The following is a 25,542-nucleotide window of genomic DNA, read 5'->3' on the forward strand; positions in this document are numbered from 1 at the left end:
CCAGTTTAAAGTCCAACAGGTTTATTTGGTAGCAAACGCCACTAACTTTTGGAGCGCTTACTGCTCCTTCGTCAGATGAGTGGGAGATCTATTCCCATAACCCCACGTATTTACCCACTAATCCACCTAACCTACACATATTGGAACACGAAGGGGCAATCTAACATGGCCAATCTACCTACATATTTTTGGAGTATGGGAGGAAACCAGAACATCCTTTTCCTGTTCTTTACGTCTGTATCCATTTTTGAACTTTATGGAAAATTGTGAGAAGAGCACTTTTAAAGGACTTGAAAAGAAAATTCTTGACAGAATACAATAGCCTCCTAACAATAGATTGCAACACCATCAACCAAATGGTTGAATTTGCCCATAAGGCGGCACGGTAGCATAGTTGTTAGCTGCTGCTGCCTCACACCACGAGGGTTTGATTCCTGGCTTGGGTCACTGTCTGTGTGGAAGTTGCAGTTCTCCCCGTGCTGGTTAGGTGCAGCGGCCATACTAAATTCTCCCTCAGTGTACCTGAGCAGGCACTGGACTGTGGTGTTAATTGTAAGCCTATTTGTGACTAATAAATAAACATTTAAAAAATTGTTTCAGTAGCAGCCTTTGTATTTCTAATGTTAATATAAAAGATTAGTAGTAGTTCTAACACCAGTGTCTTAACTGAGGCTGAAGAGGTATGCTGAAGTAGTTGGATTCAATTTAGAACTTTTGGAAGTCTTTCAAGTTTTCTACACAAAGTATATTTTTAATAAAAATGAACCCCTTTGCCTCTGTCCTCTATCCCAGCAGTTAAAGCTTTTGAAAAGTCATATCATTAGCCAACATAACTGATAGTTAGCTAATTTCATGTATTAACTTGCTGGTTGTTTTCAAAAGAATTGATGAACAGAATGGTAGCTGATATGAAAGGGTGTGGAATGACCACTTGAATAATGTGGCTTGTATTTTATTTCCAAATGTCAAAGTTTCCCTTTGCTTGTCCATTAGTTTAATGTGAAAACAAAAATGCTTAAAAATAAACTTTATTCAAAGTACTTTGATAGTTTTATGGGATCTGGATAATCTCATTTTCCTGTTTCATTACAGATTATAACAGTTTGACCAAATGTGTGGATTCAAAATCTGTGCCATTGACAGAAGTTACAGCAGATGATCAAGAAGCTGAGAAGTTAGCTGGGTTGGAAACAAACAAACTAAAAGCCAGTCTGCTCTGTGGCAAGAACAAGGAAGCAACCATTTTAAGTGCATCTCAAACTATTTCAAGACTTCCACAAAGAATTCATTCAAAAGGGTAAGAAAACTAGACAGCAAAAGTAAAATCAAAATAAATTTTCTTGTTTGGTTTATCATCAATTTCCTTTGAAAGCTGAACTCACTCTTGCTGATGAACAGTTCTATCAGTGCTGGCAGCATCTGCTCTATCACCCAAGTGATTTTTCTCAAAATATAAGTTCAGACAGTAAATTTAAACATGTAGAGCAAACTTGGGTATTGATACTCTGGCAAGTAAATGGATTCCATCTGAACGTAACTACTTACCAAGCATCAATTTTACTTGGCGATTGCAGTCAAAATTAAGGCATTAGTCTTGAAAACCAAACTTGCATTTGTGTAGAAAATGCTCAGCAGGTCATGCAACGATTGTGGAGATGTAACACTTCAGGTTGATGACTCTTAATCAGACTTGAGGACAAGTAGAAATGTAGTGGGCTTTGAGCAAATGCAAGGGGGTAGGTGGACAGAAAGAACAAAAGGGAATGTCAATGATAGGGTGAAAATCTACAGTAGCATGACAGATTAAAGGATAAAAAGCTTCATGTCACAAAAAGCTCAGGTTGGCAGCTATTCAATGCAAAGTAAATGAATAAAAAAAACCCAGAAAAAACGTGGGCAGCACTGTGGTTAGCGCTGCTGCTTCGTAGCGCCAGGGACCCGGATTCGATTCTGGCCTTAAGTGACTGTCTGTGTGGAGTTTGCATGTTCTCCTCATATTGCATGGGTTTGCTCCAGGTGCTCCGGTTTCCTCCCAACGGTCCCATAATCTGCAGGTTAGTGGGATGGACCATGCTAAATTGTCTGTTGACATCTGAAGATGTGATTAGCCATGGTAAATGTGTGGGGTTATGGAGACAGGATCAAGGGAAGGACTTGGGTGGGATACTGTTTCGCACGGTCAGTGCAGAGTCAGTGGGCCAAATGACCTCTTTTAGCACTGTCGGGATTCTGTGAAACAAAGTGGAAATCGAGCTTATGATGAATATTGTTGAACTCATTGTTGAGTCCAGAAACCTGTAGAGTGCTGAGTCAAAAGATAAGGTTTTGTTCCTTGAGCTTGGATTGAACTTAATTGGCACACTTGCAAGCCCACGGGAGCAAAGTAGAAAATTGAAGTGACAAGCTGCAGGAAGCTCAGGGTCACACTTGTGGCATCCAGTCTGCGTTTCATCTCCCCAGTGTAGAGAAGACCATGTTTGAGCAGCGAATACAGTACAACAAATTAAAAGAAATTTCAGTTATCACTGTTTCACTTAGAAGGAGGGTTTGGTGCTTTGATAAGCAAGGAAGTAAAAGGGTAGCTGTTATACTGACTGCATGAATGGAAAGGCGCTGTAGAAAATGGAGGGGGTATTAGGATGACTGAGGAGGGTTGCAGAGGGGATGTCCCTTCCAGAATGCTGAAAAGGAAGGCTAATGTGAAATTACGTAGGGTTATGTGGATAGGGCCTGGGTGGAGTTGTTGTCGGTGCATGGTCGCTGGGCTGAATAGCCACCTTCTGCGCTGTAGGAATCCACGACATTAGCGAAAGGATTTTGGCTTAGAAGATCAGCAAATAGAAACAGCAGGGTTGAGTTTAGGAATAATGGAAGGATAGAAAAACTGGTAAGAATTGTTTATAGGCCTTATAACAGCAATTATTCTATTAGACGGAGCATTATACAATAAATAACTGGAGTTGTAACAAAGCCAAAGTAATAATTGGGAGTAATGGGAGGACTTTAATCTACATAAAGAATGGAGAAATTAAATTGGCAAAGGTAGAACTGAACTTAATGGCTGCAACAGTCATCAACTGGCTGAAAAGTCATGACTACTCTGCTGCAGCCATTTCCAAGGACCTTGATATAATTAAGTATTAATCAGGAAATTAACTGCCAGCCGTTGGGGTTCCTGAGCCTTCAAAGATGTTGATTCTGCCTGCAAGAGCTGCTGGCGAATTAAAAGGCTGGTAGCTCTTCAGTCTCAGCAGTGTCATTGGTTATGGTGGACACGGCTAGTTAGGCAGCAGTCAAATTTTTCTGTTCTTCCTATTTGTTGACAGTGCAGTATTGTATATGGTGTCTTGAAGCGTGTTCCATTTTACTTCTGCAAACTGTGTGGGAATGGCAGACAGTGCCTGTTCATCGAGCTGAGGAACTGTTTATTCTTATCTGGGTAGGCTGTATGGCTGTCATAGATACAGGAAAATAAGTGTTAGGTACACAAAGCAAATGGTAACAGCAAATGGTCTCTGTACATTTTGTTTTATCTTTCTTTTGCTATGGTGTGAAAGGAAAGTGGGCCATGCCTTATGGTCCTTGCCCGCTGTTGTGTTGGAATCCCTCAGTAGATTAAGATCAGTCTTAACGATTCTGCTGATAGCAATGCCTATTTCTTCATACAGTTGATCTTTTGTCTCTGTAGCAAAGCACAGTGTTGAAGCATGGGTGCTGCTTGAAGCAAATAGCACATTGTGAACCATTTGTTGGGGGATTCTATCACTGGAGAACATCGAGTTGCTTGCACCCTCATTTGAACTCTTTTTCTCCAGAGAATGTGTGATGCTTTTCTCAGTCATCCACTTTCAGCTCTCTATGTAAATATTCAGCTTATCAAGTACCATGTTGGTCAAGGCAATCTTGCAGGAGTTGTCCAGTTGCAAGATGTATTTCAGTACTTCTTTATGGTTGTTTCATTGTTCGCTTGGTGTGACAGATCTGGTTTACTTGTTGAGTAGACTTTAAGCACCCACTTGAAGCAGGTGAATAATAGCAGCATCTTACAAGTTGGGGGCTGCCCAGCTGAACATGGTTGATGTTGATCAGTGTTATGCAGATCTCCCTTGCATCTCTGGGGAAAGCCTGTTAGGCCTGTTTGCACTAATCAACTTGAATTTATCTCTCATAACTTGTCCCCTAGTTAACACTATTGTGTTTAGGCTCTGCAGTGAAACTGGAATGTCCTTTACAGGGCTTAAGATTGGCCCTGTGCACCACATTTGGCATCAGCTTGATTGCAGGAGTTGCTAAAAAGATGATGTACTTAGGTATCAGATTGCGTTTGAGTACCACTCCAGATATTTCATTAGGGTTTGCCCTCTTAATCTTCATCCCCTCAAAGTTTCCGAAAGACAGTGGGGCTATTTTTCCACGGCTATTGAATTTAATTCAGGTATTCCAAAAGGAATTTATAAAACTGCATTCTGGTAGAAAGTGGTGATGCCACAGAGCAATGATAAACACTGAACAATACGAACAGAAATTTCTGTTCTTGCTTTGTTTCCATAAGTCTTGACTATTTCAGTATTCCCCTTGCTAGCCTTCATGCAGTCTTTCATCCTACATAATAAGCATGCTCATCCAAAACTTTGCTACACATATTTTAACTCCCACCAAGTTTGATTCACCCATTACCCAATCTACTTTCAGTCTGACAATGCCCGAGTGTTAAATTCCATATCCTTGTTTTCACAGGAAGAGGAGTAGACTATTCCTCTATTCACTAAGATAATTTGATCTGTCTTTGCCCTATACCTCCATTATTTTAGTTAGTTAATTAAAAATAGATTCATTTCAGATTTAAAATGAAAAATTGATCAGCTGCAGTTTGCTTAAGAGAGTTCCAAACTTCTTTCACTTGCATGTAGTAATGTTTCTTAACTTCACTACTGAAAGTTCTGACTCAATTTTTAGACAATGCTTCCTATTCCCGGACTTTCCAACCAGCAAACATGTTTTTTTCTTTCCTGTTCCCCTTAATACCATGAATATATTGATCAAAGCATTCCTGTACCTTTTACATTCAAGGAATTGTAACCTAGTTTGCAAAATCCCATCTTGTAATTTGCCTCTTGTTATCATTCTGGTAAATGTTTGCTACACTCGTCAATGGTCAACATAGCTTTCCTAAGGGATAGTGCTTTGGTCTGTTCACAGTGTTGTCTAACCAGGGTTTTGTGTAACTGTAGTATATCTTATACCTCCTCCTAGCCCCAACATTGCATTAGCCTTTTTGATTATATTCTGGATATTTTAATGATCAACCCCTCCTCCCCCACCGCAATTCAACTTTAAATACATATTTAAAGCAAAAATCATTCGCAGGACTATGAGAAAAGGTAGATTAATGGTATTAATTGAATAAAAGCAAAATACTGCAGATGCTTGGAATCAGAAATAAAGGGATAATATGATCTCAAAACCTTTTCTCTCCATTCATACTGCCACACCTACTGAGTTTATTCAGCATTTTCTAGCATTAATTAATTAATTCTTTCAAGAGCTGTCACAGGCACATTTGGATGAATGGCATAATTTTGTGCTGTGTTGCTCTCAGTTTAAGTTTGGCAGTGTTGGGCACTTGTAATTTTGGCAATCATCAGCCGTTACACAATTCTGAGGAGGGAGTATTATCTTTCACTTTTATAAATTGTAGTTCACAAAATAGTTCCTTTTACAAGTTAGCCCTTAAAAACTCACTATTTTCTTCTTCTTGTTTATCAATAAGTTGACCTCATTTACTATGTTGCAGACCAACCTTGAGTACAAGTAAAACACCTTCAGTTTTCAGCAGCAAAGGTGCGAATAATAAACAAAAGGAGTGCCCAACTGAAAATGCTATCCCATCCACCTCAGCAATTGGAAAGCAGAAGAAAGAACAAGCACCTCGGTTCCCTAATAAGTTTGGGATAAAGTAAGTTGTGATACCTTCGTTACCGGAATGTTGTTACAATTGCTCAATGTGGCTTTTAATTTTTTTTAATATTCAAAAATTATTTAAGGTCTGATCTAATAAGAAATGAACAGAGAATTTGTTAACTAAGCATGGAACCATATATTTATAACATGCTAAGAAAGCAAACATAACAGAAAAGTATATTTGAATTTTTAAGTCCATAGCATTTTTTCATTAGATGAACTTTGGAACTTTTTCATCATTCAAGAGGTTTTGCAACCTTGGAATCTCTTTCAGTTACCATGATTCTGCAAAAGTCACAAAGGAAGTCCTGTGGTGTAAACTTTATTTTTTAAAAATCACACAAAAATTATTTTCAGACAATTTATAACAAGCTCCTTGTATTACAAAGTGAACTGAACTATGAGATTTACCTCAACTGCAAAACAGAAGTAGCAAAAACCTCAGTGTTATTCTCTGCAGAATGTCTTAATTGGATTTTGAAGGAAGAAGCAAACAAATAACTTTTGTTTAAACACTCCTCTTATCTTTCAACAATTCACTGCATATAATTGTAAATTTGCAGTTGCAGAACGATCTGTTGTGACTTAGTCCAAGATAGTCCAATAAATTTTCTGCGCTGGTTTGTCATGTGATTTACAGTTGTTATCTGAGGGAAGTCCTCTCATAAAGAAGTCCTTTCTGTGAAGACTATTGTCTCCCGCATCAAATGAAGTTCTATTCATGTTTAACATTTTGTGTTTTGTAATTAATTTTAAGTTCTAATGATCCTTGGTACAGTTAAATGCAGCTGTCTTGATTGCTGACATATTTAAGCCAACCCATTTACCACTGAGTTGGATATAATGTGCACAGCCAGTGTTTTTAATGCACCCGCACACAGAGAGCCTGATTTTACCATCACGTTGTGCCTGTTTTTGGGTGTGAAAACTTGGTAAACTCGGGTGTGAAGTGAGTAGTACGATCTGCGCCTGCCTCCGCGCCAGTTTCCCGTTTACCAAGGTCCGAAAATGGCCGTGATCAGGACCATGCCCAAAAGGGGCATGATGGACATTTAAATGCATTTGCATACATGTAGATTGCATGGTGATAATATTGTACACATCCAGAGTGCAAAAGTGTAACTAATTTTTTTCCCACGGGAATTGGTCATCCTGGGGTGTTTGGTGTGACTGAATGGATCAGGATGATGTGGAGCGACAGGTCTCTTTGGAATGCTGGAAAGGACAGAAAGATGTGTTTTGTCAGAGCACCACATTGCAGATGGCAGAGTCTAAAAAGCTGAATACAGAGGCCAATGGGTAAAAGTTGAGCGCATGGGGAACCCTATCATGTTATGGAAAGGGATGACAACTGTAGGAAATAGGTCAGATATGGTTGAGGGCCCTATCATGAACACATGACAGGAGGTAAGATTTGAAGAGAGATGAGTCAGAGGAAAGTGAAGTGAAATTAAGATCTGGAAGTGTTGGGGTCCTTGTGTGATTGAAGCTTGTGCTCCCTAACACCTAAGAGGAACATAAATAACAAGTGTAACTCCATTATTCAAAAAGAGAGCGAAATCAAAAGCAAGAAGCTGCAGGCCAGTTAGTTTAACATTTGTTGTGAGGAAAATATAAGAAGCTATTATTAAAGACTTTATATCTGGACACTTAGATACATTTGAGGTAAAAATTACAGAGTAGCTATGAAAGTGTGTTTGGTAGATGCCTGGAGGGAAATCAAAAGCCATAAAAGTGAACAGGTAAGAGACAAATAAAATCCTGTTGGCGAGAAAAGAAGGACTTCAAGTTTAGCAATCCGAGAAGAGAAATGGCAATAATTAAACAGTGATGCATGCTCCGCATGTTGCAAATCTGAAGAAAAAACAGCAGTACTGGAAACATTCAGTTCAGGCTTCATCTGTGTCGAGAAAAATAGCTAATGACTTTCAGTCGATTGGGAGAAGTTAGGAATGTAATAGGTTTTAAGCAGGTGCCAAAGGAGCGCATGGAAAAAGAACAAAATAAATATTTGTGATAGGCAACAGATAGAGGAGGCATTAAATGTTGTGCAGGGCCAAAGGGGTTATTAATGGGACAAGAAACAAAAGATATATCAAGCGAAGGTGTAAATGGAAGAATAGTGACCGGCTACTACAAAAAAGCAAAACGAGAAAAACAAAGATGAAACCTGCAGAAACAATGAAACAAAATGTGGGCAGAGATTAAATTCTGAAGTTGTTAAACTCAGTGTTGAGTCTGGAAGGTTGCAAATTATCTGGTTAAAAGATGAGAGACTGTTCCCTGAACTTGGATTGTGCTTCATTGGGACACTGCTGGAAGCTGAGCCAGAGAGGTCAGCATAAGAGTAAGGTGGAGAATTAAAATGGTAAACCACCGGAATCTTTGGGGGCGGGGTACGGGGAGAATTACATTGTGAGCAGTGATTAGAGTAAGCTTCTTGGCCTTTTGGTTAAGATCAAGTGTAGTATCAACATGAGTGCTTGGTTGAAGTCATTAGGTTACATTTTAGCTTCATTTGAAGCAATTTTTAAAAGTGGCATCTTGGCCTTTTGGCTAAGATGCAAATAAGATCAAGCCTTGGAGGAGGAGCTATGCCCACTCCAATCAGCTTGGATCATGTACATCAAGCCCAATACAGGAGGTGAGAGCCCTGTCTTGTCAGCTTGGATCGGGAATGTCTCAACTTGTTGAGACTCTAAATTGGACTTGATTTGATTGAATTGGATTAAAAAAAACCTAAATTGGCTAAGATAGCTTCTCGGTCTTTTGGATAAGATCAAGTAGTATCGACATGTTATACTTGGTTGAAGTCATAAGGTTACATTGTGGCTTCATTTGAAGCAATTTTTAAAAGTGGCATCTCGGCCTTTTGGCTAAGATGCAAATGAGATGAAGCCTTGGAAGAAGTACAATGCCTATTCCAGTCAGCTTGGATCATGTAGATCAAGCCCAAGACATGAGGTGAGAGCCCTGTTTTGTCAGCTTGGATTGGGAGTGTCTCACTTGCTGAGACTCTGAATTGGAGTTTGATTGGATTGAGTTGGATATATAAAAAAAACTAAGTTGAAACAATTTGCTGTCTCACTTAAAGGCCTTGGACAGTGAAGAGTGAGGAGGTGGAGCAGGTGTTACAGCTTCAGTGTTTCATGGAAAGGTGGATAGGATATTGGGGTGATTGGGCAGGGTGCCCAGGATGTTCTGGAGGGAATGGTCCCTTTAATGCTGGGAGGGTCAGGGAAGATAGTTTGGTGATAGAATTATTGACAGAGGATAATCTATTAAATACAGAGGCTGGTGGAGTGGAAGGTGAGGACAAGTGTGAAGAAGAGCCATATTGGACTCTCTCCACACATTCTGTCAGACCTGTTTTATAGATTTCTAGCATTGGCAGTATTCTGCTTTTATTTATTATGGGAAGGTTGTGTCTGATAAACTTGATGAATTTTTTGAGAGGATATGGTTGATGACGTTAGTACACTTATTGTCATCTATATGGATTTTACAAGACTTTTGACAATGCCCAACAAGGCAAACTGGTCAGAAAAATAAAAGCCTGTGAGTTTTGAGGGAAGTGGCAAGTTGGAACTGAAATTGACTTGATGGCAGGAAACAAAGGCTAATGATTGGCAAGTGTTTTTGTGACTGAAAAGCTATTTCCAGTGAACTTCACAATTCTTACTACGAGGTCTCTTGATTTTTGTGGTATATCGCAGTGATGGAAATTTAAATGTAGGCCACATGATGAAGAAAAATAATTGTGTGGTCGATAGTGAGGAAGAAGACAGTAGACTGCAGTTAGATATCCATGGTTAGTGGATGGAAGGAATAGGATTCAACCTGAAGAGGTTTGAGGTATTATGGGGTAGGGACAAACGAGCAAAATATATGGAGAAATACAGAGAACCAGATTGCATATATATATGATATATATATTACGCTGAGAAGTACAGAGGATCAGATTGCTTATCCAAAGATCCCTAAAGGGAGCAGGATAGGTAGATAAGATGTTTCAGAAGAGATATAGGATACTTTCCATTATTACCCTGAAAGATAGAATATCAGTGCAGGGATGTTGTGAAATTATATAAAAACTGGTTTGGCTACAGTTGGGGTAATGTGTACTGATCTGTTTGCTGCATTTCAGGAAGGATTTGATTGCACCAGAGAGGATTCACAAGAGTGGAACCGAGTTGTAGAATTTTAGTTATGAGGAAAGATTTGATGGGTTTGGAGTTGCTTTCTTTGGAGAGAGGTGATTTAACTGAGATGTGTGAACTTATGAAGGTCCTAGATAGAGTGCATAGGAATGCCCTATTCCGCTTAACAGACAGGTCAGTGACCAAGGGGGAAAGATTTCGAGTAATTGGCAGAAGCATTAGAGGGGAGTTGAGAACTTTTCATCTAAAGAGTGGTGGGAATCTGCAACGCATTGACTCTTTACTTCATGGCATGTGGTCATCACTAGCTTGGCAGCATTTTTATTATCCATCCCTAAATGCCCTTGAGCAGATGGTGGTGAGCTGCCTTTTTGAACTGCTGCAATCTGTGGTGTAGGTACACCCAGAGTACTATTTGGAAGGGAATTCTAGGATTTTTATCAAGTGATAGTGAAGGACTGGCGATAATAGCTCCAGCTTTGGATGGTGTGTGGCTTAGAAAGGAATTTGTGTTCCCGTATATCTGCTACCCTTGTGTTTCTAGGTGGTAGAGGACCTGGGTTTAGAAGGTACTACCAGAGGAGCGTTGGTGATGCAGCTTGCGGATGATAACACATTGCTGCGACTGTGCATCTCTGGTAGAGAGAGTGGATGTTGGAGGTGTGGATGGGATGCCAATCCACTAAGTTGCTTCATCCTGAATGGTGTTGGGCCTCTTGAATGTTGTTGGAGTTGGACTTATCCAGGCAAGAGGAGAATAGTCCATCACACGCCTGACTTCTGCCTTGTAAATAGTGGTCAGGTTTGAGGTAATCAGGGGTCATAGAGGTTTATAGCATGGAAACAGGCCCTTTGGCCCAACTTGTCCATGCTGCCCTTTTTTTTAACCCCGTAAGCTAATCCAAATTGCCCACATTTGGCCCAGATCCCTCTTTATCCATCTTAACCATGTAACTGTCTAAACGCTTTTTAAAAGACAAAATTGTACCAGCCTCTACTACTAACTCCAGATACTCACCACCCTCTGTGTGAAAAAATTGTGCCTCTGGACACTTTTGTATCTCTCCCTTCTCACCTTAAACCTATGCTGCCTAGTTTTAGACTTCCTTACCTTTGGGAAAAGATATTGGCTATCTAGCTGACCTATGCCCCTCATTATTTTATAGACTTCTATAAGATTACCCCTCAGCCTTCTACGCTCCAGAGAAAAAAGTCCCAGTCTATCAAGTCTCTCCTTGTAACTCAAACCATCAAATCCCGGTAGCATCCCAGTAAATCTGTTCTGTGCTCTTTCTAGCTTAATAATACCTTTTCTATAATAGAGTGACCAGAACTGCACAGTATTCCAAGTGTAGCCTAACCAATGTCTTGTGCAACTTCAACAAGACACCCCAACTCCTGTATTCAATGTTCTGACCAATGAAACCAAGCATGTTGAATGCCCTTTTCACCACTTTGTTCACCTCTGACTCCACTTTCAAGGAACTATGAAGCTGTACCCCTAGGTCTCTTAGTTCTGTAACTCTCCCCGACGCTCTACCATTAATTAAGTCCTGCCCTGGTTTGATCTACCAAAATGCATCACCTCACATTTATCTAACTTAAACTCCATCTGCCATTCGTTAGTTCACTGGCCCAATTGATCAAGATAAGAACATAAGAATATCAGAACATAAGAAATAGGAGCAGGAGTAGGCCATCTAGCCCTTTGAGCCTGCCCCGCCATTCAATAAGATCATGGCTGATCTGAAGTGGATCAATTCCACTTACCCACCTACTCCCCATAACCCTTAATTCCCTATCTATCAGAAATCTATCTACCCATGACTTAAACATATTCAACGAGGTAGCCTCCACCACTTCAATGGGCAGAGAATTTGCAAGATCATTGCAAGATCCCATTGCAATGCAAGATAACCACCTTCACTGTCTACTATGCCACCAATCATCTGCGAACTTACTAACCATGCCTCCTGTATTCTTATCCAAATGATTAATATTAAATGACAAACAACAGTGGACCCATCCCTGAGGCACACCACTGGTCACAGGTCTCCAGTATGAAAAACAACCCTCTACAATCACCCTCTGGCTTCTGTCATCAAGCCAATTTTTTATCCATTTAGCTACCTCACCCTGGATCCCATGAGATCTAACAAGCTACAATGCAGTATTTTGTTAAAGGCCTTGCTAAAGTAGACTGCACTGTCGTCATCTACCTTCTTGGTTACCCCTTCAAAAAAACTCAATCAAATTTGAGGTGAGTTACTTGCTCTAAAATCCCAATCTCTGACCTATTTGTGTGGCCATGGTACTTATTTTGCTGGCCCAGTTCAGTTTCTGGTCAATGGCCAGATGTTGATGTTTCAGTGATGGTTATGCCATTGAATGTCAAGGAGACTGATTGGATTCTGTCGTTGGAGTGGTCATTTCCTGATAATTGCATGTTGTGAATCCTATTTGCCACTTATCATCCTAAGCTTGAAGTTGAACAGTTGTTGCTACATGTGGGCATGGTCTACTTCAGTAGCTGAGATGTTGTGACTGGTGCTAAACATTATGCAACTATTGGCGAATATTCCACTTCTGACCTTATGATAGCACGAAGAATATTGATGAAGTAGCTGATAATGAATTGGACTAGGACACTACCCTGAGGAACTCTTTGACAATGTCCTGGAATTGAGCTGATTAGTTTCCAACAACCATAATCATCTTCTTGTTTCTCCCACTTGACTGAGGTTAATGTAAAAAATGAACTATTCTTTAGTTTGGAAATGAGGAATTTGGAGCATATAACATATTAATAAATCTCCCACTGCAATTTGAAAACTTATGGTGAGAGAGGATTTATCATATTCCCAACATTATTGGTCATTATTACACATGTACTTCAATAATATGCTGACAATATGTTTTAGCTTAAAGTACAAACATAACTTTTTGAAACACTTTTTCCACAGGCCAGCTATTTCTTCATTGCCACACCTAAAAGAAGATATTCATGTTCCTTCATCACCTATCCCTGAGTTTGAGTTTGAATTTGAATTGGAAGAGGATAAGAGCTTCTGTTTTGAGTCATGGATTACAATACCAAGGAAAGCCAAAATCCAGGACCCAGCTGAACAGAAAAATAAATCTGTCTCAGCTGCGAAGAAGACAAGAAAGAAAGAAAGAGTACAGACGACAGAATCAACAAGAAAAGAAGTTATTGTTTCATTAATAAAGAGAGATGGTGAAAAGGAGCTGACTCTGAATAAAAATAAAAGTTCAGAAATTGAAAATCAACCAAAAGGGTCTGGGGAAAAGTCTACATGCCTATTAAAATATAATAAAACTGTTAATACTGAGAAAGAGAAACAAGAAATCCAAAACGAGTCCTTATTGATCCCCAAATGCTTGTTATCTCCCAAACAAAAAAAGAAAGGAGGTAAGAAACGTGGAAGAAAAGATATTGTAATTGAGTCTGACAAAGCAGAAGGACAGGGGGAATTACGAGAAGATCTCCATGTTAATAATGAAAACAGAACTGAAAAGTCCAGACTGTCTGAGGAAGATTTGATTACTTGCAAGAAGCTTCCAAAATCTAAAAGTTCAGTAAATTTGCCATCATCCCATCCTAAATATTTGACTCTCAAACGAACAGAGTCAGAAAAAATACCTCATAGAAGACCAAGAAAAAAGTCTGTAGGTAAGCCTGTCATGGCTGCAGGGCAAGAGGAATTACGAGAAGATTTCTGTGTTGAGGATGATGAAAATAGAACTGAAAAGTCCCATCTGTCTGAAGAGGATACAGCTTCCAAGAGGCTCTCGGAGTCTGAAAATTCAATAAATTTGCCCCAGCCACCGATTGATAAGAAAATATCAAAGCTACCTTTATTTTCAAAACCACAAACTCAAAACAAAAAGAAAACAAAGAGAGAACAGAAACAGAAATCAACAGGTAACATTCTTTTCATTTGACTATCTTTCCCATAGTATTTTGGATCCCCTTTTTCATTGTAAAAATAAAATTCAGAATAGATATCACGACCTAATACTTAGCTGTTGAGATTTCAACACTCACTCATTGTCAGTAACATCAGTAGAGTCAGTGTTCTACATATTAACTGCCTGAGTTGTTGTCAGTTGGCTATTCTGATTTCAAAATAATTTGCAAATATCTTGAATTTTCAATAAGAGTGCAATGTGAGGAAGAGGACAGTAACGTTTCAATATTTTAATTCCTAGGCATACTATGTTCCATCATGTAGCCTGTGCTTGATTTGATGTGCACAGTCCGCAGGAACGTGCAACTAATTTGTGAAAAGACACAAGATGAGTGGAAGCATTGTCACTGAAATCTATAATTGGAGGAAGGATCACAAATATCCATGTTTTAGGGAAGATTTGTATGTTCGGGGCATATCCAAATGAATATTAGCCTTTCCTGTTCTGCTTAAAGTATATTCAGGTTTTCTTTTGTTATATTAGTGATGTCTGGCTCACCAATGCCAGTCAGTTATATTTCTGTGAATGATGCTCTACTATTTGCTACCTGAGTCTTTTTTGCTATGTTTTAGCACGGCTGCTCAATTTACTTGATCTTACCACATTTTTATTCATTCCTGCGTTGAAGATATCGCTGCCAAGGTGAACCCACCTTAAGCTGCTAAAATCTTGTCCTTGTGATGAAAATATTCTCTCGGTTTTATTAGAAGAGTTCCAAGGTTTTTGCCCATCAATGGTGAACAGTTGCCAGGTCCTGGTGGTTTATGACTTTGAGGATAACTTGGAGATGCTGGTGTTCCCACGCTCCTTCTGTCCTTAACCTTTTAGGTCATAGAAAATGCAGAGAGGGGACATCATAGAAGCCTTGGAGAATTGATGTAGTTCATCGTCAGAATGGTACATTGTAGCCACAGTGTGCCGATGGTGGATGGATAAATAAGTGTGGATGGGATGACAGTCAAATGGGATGCTTTGTCCTGAATGGTGTCAAGCTTCTTGAGTGTTGTTGAAGCCACACACATCCAGGAAAGTGGAGATTGTTCTAGTACATTCATGATTTCTTACTTCTAGTTGGTGAACATGCTTTCGAGTGTCAAGAGGTGAGTTACTTTCCACAGAATTCCCAGTTTCTGATCTGCTTTTGTAGCTACAATAGACCTATGCATGTGGCTGATTAAATTACATTTCTGGTTAATGCTGACCCCATCGTTGATGGTGGAAGATTCAATTATTGTAAAGGAGGTTAGACTTTCTTCTATTGGAGAAGTTAATTTTCTGTTACTTGTCGGATGAATGTTACTTGTCACTTATCAAGTCATGCTGAAATTTGGTCCAGGTCTTCTTGTATGTGGACAAAGACTGCTTTGTTTTCTGAGGAAATTGTGAAACGATCATCATTGCACCTTCCCAGTTCTTACTTTATGATGGCACAAAGGTAATTGATGAAGCAGCTGAATATGGCTGAGCCTAGGCCACGGCAGTGATGTCTTAGTGTTGAGATGATTAACTTCCAACAACCACAGCCATCATCCTTTATGCTAAATGTGACTCAAAACTAATGGAAAGTTTTTCCCCAATTTTCAGTGAATTTTATCTAGGCTGCTTAATGTGGCACTTCGTCAAAGGGTAATCATTCTTACCTCACCTCTGGAATTCAACTCTTCTACTCAGGTTTGGTTCAAGGCTGTAATGAAGTAAAATGATTCCTGGCAGAACCCAAGCAGCGCATCAGTTAGCAGGTTATTAGTGAGCAAATGCTACTTGATAACATTGCTGATGATCCCCTCCATTATTTTGTTGATGACTGAGATTAGACAGATTGAGTGATAATTGACCTGATTGGATTTGTCCTGCTTTTTGTGAACAGGACACACCTGGCAACTTTCTATTGTGTCAGGTAGATGCCCGTGTTGTGGCTGTACTAGAATAGTTTGGCTAAGGGCATGCTGTTTCTGGAGCACAGGTCTTCACAATCAGAAGTCAGCTGTTTTCTGGTGCCAGTGATGGTGCAGACATGAGGAGAAGACCGAGTTTATTGTCCACTTGGCACTTATGGCTTCAGATGGTTTCAAACATTTCAGCCTTGTCTTTTGTGCTCATGTTGCTAGGTCTCGCTATCATTAAGAATGCAGATGTTCATGAAGCCTTCTGTTCTTTTTATCCATTCAATTGACCACTGCCATTAAGGATGTGCAAGAACTTTGATTTGGTTCATTTGTTGCAGGATTGCCGAGTTCTGTCATGTGCACGCTGCTTCTGCTGTTGGATATGCAAGTAGTCCTGTCTTGTACTTCACCAGGTTGATATCTCATTTTTAGATATGCCTGGGGTGGTGCTGGGGTACTGGTACGCATTCCTCTTTGAAACATGTTTGATCCCCTGGCTTGAGGGCAATGGTAGAATGAGGAATATGTCAAATCATGTTTTACATACTGCAGTGGAATGCAATTCTGCTGATGGCTTGCAGTGAATACCATGTTTTAAGCTATTTGATTTGTTCTAGGGAATTTATCCTATTTCCCACTGTGGTAGTGCACCTGATATGCTGGACCGTACAAAGGCTAAGCTCTGTCCCCACAAGGACTGTGGGGTGGTTATTCCTCCCAGTACTGTCATGGACTAATGCATCTATGACAGGTATATTGGTGAGGACAAGGTCTAGCAGGTTTTCCCCTTTTTTGGTTCCCTGATCACCTGCTGCAAGCACAATTGTGCAGATATGTCCTTCAGGACTTGATAAGTAGTGGTGCTACTGAGGCATTGAAGTCTCCCACACAGAATACTTATGTGCCCCTGCTACCCTCAGTGCTCTTTTCAAGTAATGTTCAACATGGCGGAATACTGATTCACCAGCTGAGGAAAGGCAATAGGTAGTAATTCCTTGGTCATGTTTGACCTGATGCATGAGACTTCAGAGGGCACTGAGGTCAATGTTGAGGACTGAGAACAACTCCCTCCCCCACTGCTGCTGCATCTGTCTTGCCAGTGGAACAGGATATGCCCATGAATGGTGATAGAGATGCATTGTCTCCAAGGGATAATTCAATGAACTTAACTGTCAGGCTGTTGTAAAAATAAAGTACTGCAGATGCTGGAAATCTGAAACAAAAATGGAAAATGCTATAAAGCTCATGTCTGGCTGCATCTGTGGGGACAGAAAAAGTTAAAACTTTAAGCCCAATATGATTCTTCTTTGGAACTTGGGAGAGGTATAATTGTGATGGGTTTTATACTATTGAAGAAACGGGGAAAGATTAAGCAAAACTGAAGGTTTGGGATAGTTTAGAGGGCAAGAGGTATTAAATGACAAAGATGTCATGGAACACAAGAGAAAAGTGAGTGGTAATGTTTGTATTAAAGATTAAAGCTTTGGTCCGGAGTAATTGTTAAAAACAGAATAAAGGTCAGCACTGCCTGAAAGAAAAATGAAGTAGTAATAGCAGAAAAATAGGTCAGTGCTCTCTGAAAGCAAGAACATGAGAATAGGAGCCCTGGAATGGGATGGAGTAGAGAAGAGATGTATCAAAATGGTGGACAGACTTCATGATTCCTTCTTACATATCTTCTTTTTACCTTAGCCAAGGATTTCCCCCACCCACCACCCTCCCTCCCTATGGTTGATAGGGTCTTCAACCTAATCTGACTCATTCCTGCTCTCCTTCCCTCTCAGAACTATGATGGGATCCTCCTTGTCCTCACTTTTCACCCCACTGGCTTCTGCATTCAATGGATTATCCTTCTCCAACTGCAGCATAATGCCATCTCTCACCTCCCCAGTCAGCATTCTAAAGGGCCCATTTCCTCTGTGGCACCCTGGTCCACTCCCCTATCAGTGTCCCCTAAACACCTCAAGCCCTATTCCCGCAGCACTTTGCTATGCAATTGCTGGAGATTTAACATCTATGTTTTTACACCTTTCCTCCTCACCATCAAGGCCACAAACACCCTCAGTGAAGCAGCAATTTACTTATACTTGAAATTTAGTCTACCATATTCATCGCTCACAGTTCGCAAGCATAATCTTGACCTTTTTGCTTGACATTTCAATTCACCATCTTGCTCTCTCATATTCTCACATTGCTGACCTCACCTTGCTACCATATCCAGTGAAGCCCAACAGCTCAATATAAGTCTGAATAACAGCACCTCGTATTATGATTAGGCACTTCATAGCTTTCTGGATTCAACATTGAATTCAGACCATGAACTCTATCCTCCATTTCGATTACCCTCCTCCCACTGCCACCCTTACTCCCGAGTGCCAGATTGTAATGTTCTCAAGTTCCTGCTTTGAGACAGTAATAAATAAATAAACCCTTATGTGGCTATTAACATCTACTCTGGATCAAAGCTTTTGTCTTTATATTGTCATAAACTATCAAACTCCCTATGATTTTTGTTCAATGATGTATTTGTCATGTAATCTCTCCTAACTTCCAACCTGTTGCTGACCAAGTATTTTGTTCCACTTGCAAATACCCTCACACCATTTTTGTTTTCAGTAGCATAAAACCCATTACATTTTTATCTTCTCCAGTTCCACAGAAGTAATATTGGACTTAAAATGTTACCTCTATTTTTCTCTCTCTACAGATGCTACCAGACCAGCTGTATTTTTCTTTGCCCAGCATTTTCTATTTTGGTCAAACTGTGTGACAAGCCTGTGGGATTGCTTTCCCGATTTTGGCACAAGAACCCAAATGGTATTCAGAGCTATTCTCAGTACTTGTGACCATCATCGATTTTTGTGAAAACCTATTTGTTTCACGAATGTCCTTTAGGGAAGGTAATCTGGCATCCTTGCCTGGTCTGGACTACATGTGACTGCAGATCCACACAATGCAATTGACTTTTAATTACCCTGCAAAATGACTTAGCAAACCACTCTGTTCAAGGTAATTAGGGATGGACAACAAATGCTGGCCAAGCCAGTGACACTTACATTTCATGAGAATTTTTAAACATGTTAGTTAGGAGGGTTTATCAGGGTCAACTGGGCCTTTGTCATTTCTGGTGCCTAGATTGGTGCTGGATTGTCCCCCTGGTTTTATTTTTTGAAATTTCAATGGCAGTTTAATATACCTGAGTGGCTTGCTAGGTTGTTTCAGAAGGAATTTCAGAGTTAGCTACATTGCTGTGGTACTGAAGTCTCTTATGGACCTTATCAAACAAAGACAGCAGTTTTCCTTCCGAAAAGGACATTAGCAAAACAGGTGGTCACCATTACTGAGGCTAGCTTTTAATTCTAGCTTTATTAATTTAAATTTAACTTGCACCACTCCCATGGTTGGGATTTGATGTCTCCAGAGTATTAGCTAAGCCCTCTGAATCCAGTAACATCACCACTACACCATCGTCTCCATGCCCTTCAAGTTCAACAGTTGAGCACCAGTGATAGATGGTGATCAGTGAGAGTTCCCTATGTTTGACATGATGCCATGAAACTTCCCGGGGTCCAGAAATAAGGTTGACTACCTTCTGTCTGTATATCACTGTGTTACCACCTATAATCCAACTGGCAGGGTGGGGGTGGTGGGGTTTGGTGGTGGTAGGGGTAAGGGTAGGGTGGGGGAGGCTTGGGTGTTGTCTGAAAGATATAATTCTGTGAATATGACTATGTGAAGTTGTGCTTGGCCAGTCATAGAATCATCAAATCCCCACAGTGCACAAGGAGCTCATTTGGCCCATCGAGTCTGCACTGACCACTATGTGAAAACTCTCCTAATTTTAACAGACATCGCCAGGTGTTGGTGAGAAAGAATTTGGTCATCTAGGCTGGGTGCGCCTTTGTTGTGTCCAATTCCACTGAATAAGTTGATGCTGAGTGGCCTGTCTGGTCTCATACTTTGTTTTTTGTAGTGGTTTTGATATAACTGAATGGCTTGCTAGGTTACTTCAGAAGGCAGTTTAAACGTTAACAGCATTGCTGTGCATCTGGAGTCATGTAAAGATGGCAGATTTCCTTCCTTAAAGATAGTTAATGTGCCAGGTGGGTTTTTATTGGTGATCATATGTTTCACGGTCACAATATTTTTGTTCCAGATGTATTTAATTAACTGAATTTGAATTCCCCAGCTGCCATAATGGGATTTGAACTCACATTTCCGGGCCATTAGTCCAGGCCTCTGGATTAGTGATGTAACTATTCTGCTACAGTAGCCTAAGCATTTTTAAAGTAAGCATTGTGTTTATTTTTAATCATCTGTGATTTTGAATGAGTGGCTTTGTACATAAATGTACTCCAAATTCCCTTTTTCTGAAGAGGTTTTCCAGAATTTGACACGTAACACAACTTCCATGAATGTGTTGGTTGTTCTTAATCAATTCTGTCAGTTCTCTATTATTTTAAACTCTTGTGAATTTAATCTCATTTTTAGGCAGTCCAACATAAGTCTATTCAGTCTTCCCATAGATATCGTGCTGCTGAACCATGGCTAGACTTTCTGCATAATTGTCGGCATCCAAAACTGAACATAATAGATAGTGTTATGATCAGGCGAGAAGAGGTCAAATTGCCCCCTCTCCCTGCCTTTTATCATCCTCGTTTGACCACAAAAGCTATTTTTAAGAGATATGTTTGCCAATTTTGAACTATATCTTGTTGTTTGCTTGCCAATAATGAGGTTCAACAAGTCCAATGCCAGCATTGATTGGTACTTCATTTGTTTCGGTTAATTAAATCTTCAGTCAATGTGGGAATGTGATATGTTGTTCTGTATATTGTCAACAGTTATTTTTGTTTCAATCTGCTTGGAGCATAATTTAACCCTTGTATATAAAAGTTTTGTAAATATATTTTGCAGCACTAATCTCGTGCCGTTTTTCAGTAGTGGTGAAACTTTTACTTTGAGTGAGACTCTTGGGGAATGTTACTCCTTTAGCTTCATTACATAGCTCCAAATTTAGTCAAATGATCTCTTAAGAAATGTGTGAAAAATAAGTGATATGGTATCCATTCGGCTGGACTGTGTGCTGTTGTTTTGATTTCCTTTCTGGAAGAAGCTACACCAAGTGTTATCAAATTACATAATATGCGCATCGAGACAAAATGATATCTCTTTTATAGAAAGAGAAGCCTGATATGAACCTTAGCTCTTGGGGATTACAAAAAATTTTGCCTGACTCCAGGTGGGATTTTTTAAATTCATTTACAGGATGAATGTCACCGACTTTGGCAGCATTTGCTGCCCATCTCTAATTGCCCTTGAGGAGGTAGTGGTGAGTTGCCTTCTTGAAATACTGCGGTCTGTGTGGTGTAGGTACACCCATGTTGCTGTTGGGGAGAGAGTTGCAGGATTTTGCTCCAACCAGGAACAGTAATAAATTTCCAAGCCAGGATGGTGAGTGACTTAGAGGGGAACATCCATGCAGTGATGTTCATATGTGTCTGCTGCCCTTGTCTTTGGTAGCAGTCACAGGTTTGGAAGGTGCTGTCTAAAGAGTCCTCGTGGGTTTCTAATCCGTCTTGTAGATGATACACATTTCTGCCACTGTTCGTTGGGAGTGGGAGGTTAATATTTATTTTGGGTACCAATTAAGTGGGCTGCTTTATCTGGATAATGTCAAACTTCCAGAATGCTGTTGGAGCTACATTTGTCCAGGCAAGGAGAGAATTTTCCATCACACTTCCAACTTGTGACTTGTAGATAATGGACAGGCTTTGGAGCGTCATGATTCCTAGCCTCTAACTTGCCCTTGTAACTACAGTATGTATGTAGTTGGTCTGATTTTATTTCTGGTCAATGATAATTCACAGCATGATGTTAGTGCATGTTCAGCAATGTGTTATCATTTATTATCTCACATGTAAACTAAAGTTCATAAATGCTTAGACGATATTTTAAGTTTGTACCTCAACTGCAGCCAGACTATCTCGTCCTCAAAGGCATTCTGTTATTCATTTTCCATTTCATCTCTCAATTTTGGATTCCAATTTACCTGGGCTGGATCCATTTTCATTCTATATTGCCCCTTCCTAACTAATTATTTAAACTCTGGACTGTTTATTTTCCGTAGCTAACCTGAACTGTATTATACTGCGATCTAAAAGATTCCTCTGCTGTCTCTGATCCACCTCATTCCCGCAGAACCACATCCAACAATATCTGCTTCCTCATTGGAATGGAAACATACTAGATGTGGAAAATTCTCCTTAACACACTCCAGGAATTGTTGTCCCCCTCTGGCCTTTACACCTTTACTATCCTAGTCAACTTTATAATAATTAAAATTCCCAATTATAACAGATTTGTACCTCTGTAATTTCCTTGCAGATTTGTTCCTCTGTATTTTTTTATTAGTTTGTTGCCTATGGAACACATCCAGTAGTATAATAGTACCGCTATGATTCCTCGCTCTAACCCACTCATCCCGTTTCTCCAGAAATGTAATATTCTCCTTAATCAATATTGCCAGTCCGCCTTTCTTTTCTTCCTTTTCTTTATGGAACACCTTATATCCTGGAATATTTCCTATCTAGCTCCATTATTGTTGCATGAAGCTCAAGGCTGTATTGAATAATTAATATTGAATGATCTGGGTTTAAGCAGAAGGCAGAAAGGGGATAAAATACTCAGCTTTACCTAATTGTAACACTTTTGTATCAGGTGTAGAGGATTGTGAGTGGCTTTATCTAGTCTGATGCTACAGTGCAATTTTATTACAAATCCTGTTTTTCATACCCAACATTAAACCAAAGTTATCTTGTTGGGGTGGATATTAAAAATCTCCAATACTATCTGAAGAGCTGAGAGGTTTTGAGTCCTGACCAATATTTCTTTCTTACTTCAAACCAAAAATAAATGCATTGAATATTTCATACATTTCTCTTGCAGTAACTGCCACCATTATAAAAATAACTATTCACTTTAAAGCAATTAATTGTGAAAATTTTCAATTTTATTGGAACTGTATAAATACAATTAATTTTATTATTGTGGCAAAGCAGGAATCATCAACATAACATGATAAATTTGAGTAACCAAGTTATAATTTTAGCAATTGATGGTCCTCCTGGCCAAAACAATGTCCAGGATTGGGTGATTTCCCTGCGTCTGTGTGGGTTTCCTCTGGGTGCTCTGGTTTCCTCCTAGACTCCAAAGATGTGCAGGCTAGGTGGTTTGGCCATGTTAAATTGCCTTTTATGATGTGTAAGTTAGGGGGTTTAATGAGGTAAATATGTGGGGTTAAGGGGATAGGGCAGGAGGGTGGGCCTGAGTAAGATGTTCTGTTGGAGATTTTGTGCAGACTTGATTGCTGAATGGCCTCCTGCATTGTAGGGATTCCATGAAAATTGTAAACTATTACGAAACAAATTGTAAAGCCATTAATTAAAGTAAAGCAATCGAACCAAAAAGTAAATCGGTTCTCTTGTCAAAACAAAGAAATATTAGTAACTGAAAAGGAGACATTCCCTATTATGTATCAAATTTCTATGCCTGATAATATTTAGTAAAAATCCTAAAGTATATTTTATGTAAACTTTCCAAGTATCAAAAATGTTATATATCCAGAAATAGTCCAGCAAAAAACCGTCTAGATTGGAAATGTGTTTAAAAAGTATCAATCCAGAAACCAAATTAAGAGACATACACTGGTTGGCCAGTCTGCAAATGGACAGGCTGTCTATCAGAATCAAAACTTCGAAGGAAAAGCGCTTTCAAGAGAGTTTTTGCGGCAGGAAGGTTATTTTGGTAATCGCAAATTGCAAGGCTACTGCAGGATTTGCATTTCCTACCCTTCTAAGTGAGTTGATCTCAGCACATACACATGTATGAAAGGTGGGGGGTGTTTTTTACAGATGAACTGAACTTCCTAATAGTACATCCAGGATATTTCATGGAGCAGCACAAAATATTAACCCAACTGGTGGCAATCACCAGTCTAAATCTACAGGGCAAAGCTTTTCCTGCCCAAACTCAAACATCAGACAGAAAGCACTTTATCCAGCTAGATAGCAAACCGTGTTGAAACTAAATGTAGCATTTTTGCCCACAACTGTTTTTTACATTTTACTGCTTTCTTTTACATGGTGTGATCCTGAAACTGTAACCTCAAACTGGCTTCTCAAACCTGGCATATGTATGAGAATCCTTGGCAGTTTTATGGAATGAATGTCTAGTGTGAGTTTGCTAACAAAAAAGTTATATTTAAACGTCGTCAACTGCAAATTTATATGGCAAAGCTTGAATGCAGTAGCGTGCTGAATTTCCTGCTCTTTGCAGGAGCCGTGGAAAACATTTAATCCAATAACTGGTTAGAAATATTGGCTAAGCTTATACCTTCGTTTTAGCGTGCGGACATCTAGTAATTAAGACTCAAAGTAGGAAAAACGCATTTTTAGATGTGTCCAGCAGTTACTGTGCAGTATCCCACAGACTTTTCCTACTCAGTTTTGCAAAATCTTTCATCCCATACCACAAATGTTTACATCTAATATTTCAAATATTAGCAAAGGGTCATCTGGATCCGAAACATCAGCTCTTTACTCTCTTTACAGATGCTGTCAGACCTGCTGAGATTTTCCAGCATTTTCTCTTTTGGCTGCAAGTATTTTCCCTGTCATTAATACAAGTGATGAAACATTGTAAATGTAGTTCAAGTTCTAACTGCATTATGTCCTTGAGGTCAATCTTATATCCCGCTCTTCAATGGAACTTTTTATATTTCATAATTAAGACCAATATAGAATTACTCAAAAAGCTGTTGATCAATTGTTTAACACCAAATCACATTTCACAATTGTGAAATTTCGATTAAGAACAGAATTTCACCCAGTCACTAAATCAGTGATCCCAAAGGCATGTGCTCAGCTGTTTATCCTGTTTCTAGCATTTGCTAGCTTTCTAGTGTAGAACATCATTAATTTTCCTTTGTGTGAAATATGTGTAACATTTATACAAAAAAAAATTATAGTTGATTCACATGCACATCGGGGTGAATATAGTTAATGTGTGCCACTGCAGTATTGAAGCAGACATTGCTTGTATGCAGCAAGACCTGGCCAACATTCAGACTTCGGATGATTGTGCCAGATACTGGAGGTTCTGTGGCAGTAAGTCTGACTGCCCAGAGCGTGTCGACACTCTGGCAAAAGTCAAAAGCACGATGGCATATTCTCATTTGCCTGAATGAACACAGCTTCAATAACAGAGCTTGACAGTATTGAAAGTATTGTGTTTGATTGGTACCCCATCCACTACTGTAAACATTCACCCCCACACAGTGGCAGCAGTGGGCACCATCTTCTAGGCAACTTTGCCTTCTCTGGAGGATCCTAGCATTTCAGATACCAGTCTTCAGCCAATTCAGTTCACTGAACATACTTGAAGGAATGGTTGAAGGCACAGAATACTGCAAATGCTGTTGGCCCTGATAATATTCTGGCAATGGTATTGTGATAACCCCATGACTTGAATGGGGAATCATTGAT

The 25,542-nt window shown here is 39.6% G+C and overlaps 1 protein-coding gene and 1 non-coding gene across 3 annotated transcripts in view; both read left to right on the forward strand.

The window, feature by feature from the left end:
• Positions 1-25,542, forward strand: part of LOC145342925 (uncharacterized) — a 106,914-nt gene that overhangs the window by 46,663 nt on the left and 34,709 nt on the right. For both annotated transcript variants that reach the window (XM_080188547.1, XM_080188548.1), the window contains exons 9-11: positions 1,093-1,297; positions 5,795-5,956; positions 13,085-14,064. In XM_080188547.1, coding sequence (XP_080044673.1) covers positions 1,093-1,297; positions 5,795-5,956; positions 13,085-14,064 — 1,347 coding nt within the window. The remainder of the gene's footprint in view (positions 1-1,092; positions 1,298-5,794; positions 5,957-13,084; positions 14,065-25,542) is intronic.
• LOC145343623 (U2 spliceosomal RNA) lies at positions 8,394-8,591 on the forward strand. The gene has a single exon (XR_013886760.1). It is a non-coding gene; the product is annotated as a U2 spliceosomal RNA (small nuclear RNA).

This window comes from Carcharhinus amblyrhynchos, chromosome 5 (assembly GCF_965287045.1).
Source record: "Carcharhinus amblyrhynchos chromosome 5, sCarAmb.v2.hapA, whole genome shotgun sequence".
Taxonomy (NCBI): Eukaryota; Metazoa; Chordata; class Chondrichthyes; order Carcharhiniformes; family Carcharhinidae; genus Carcharhinus; species Carcharhinus amblyrhynchos.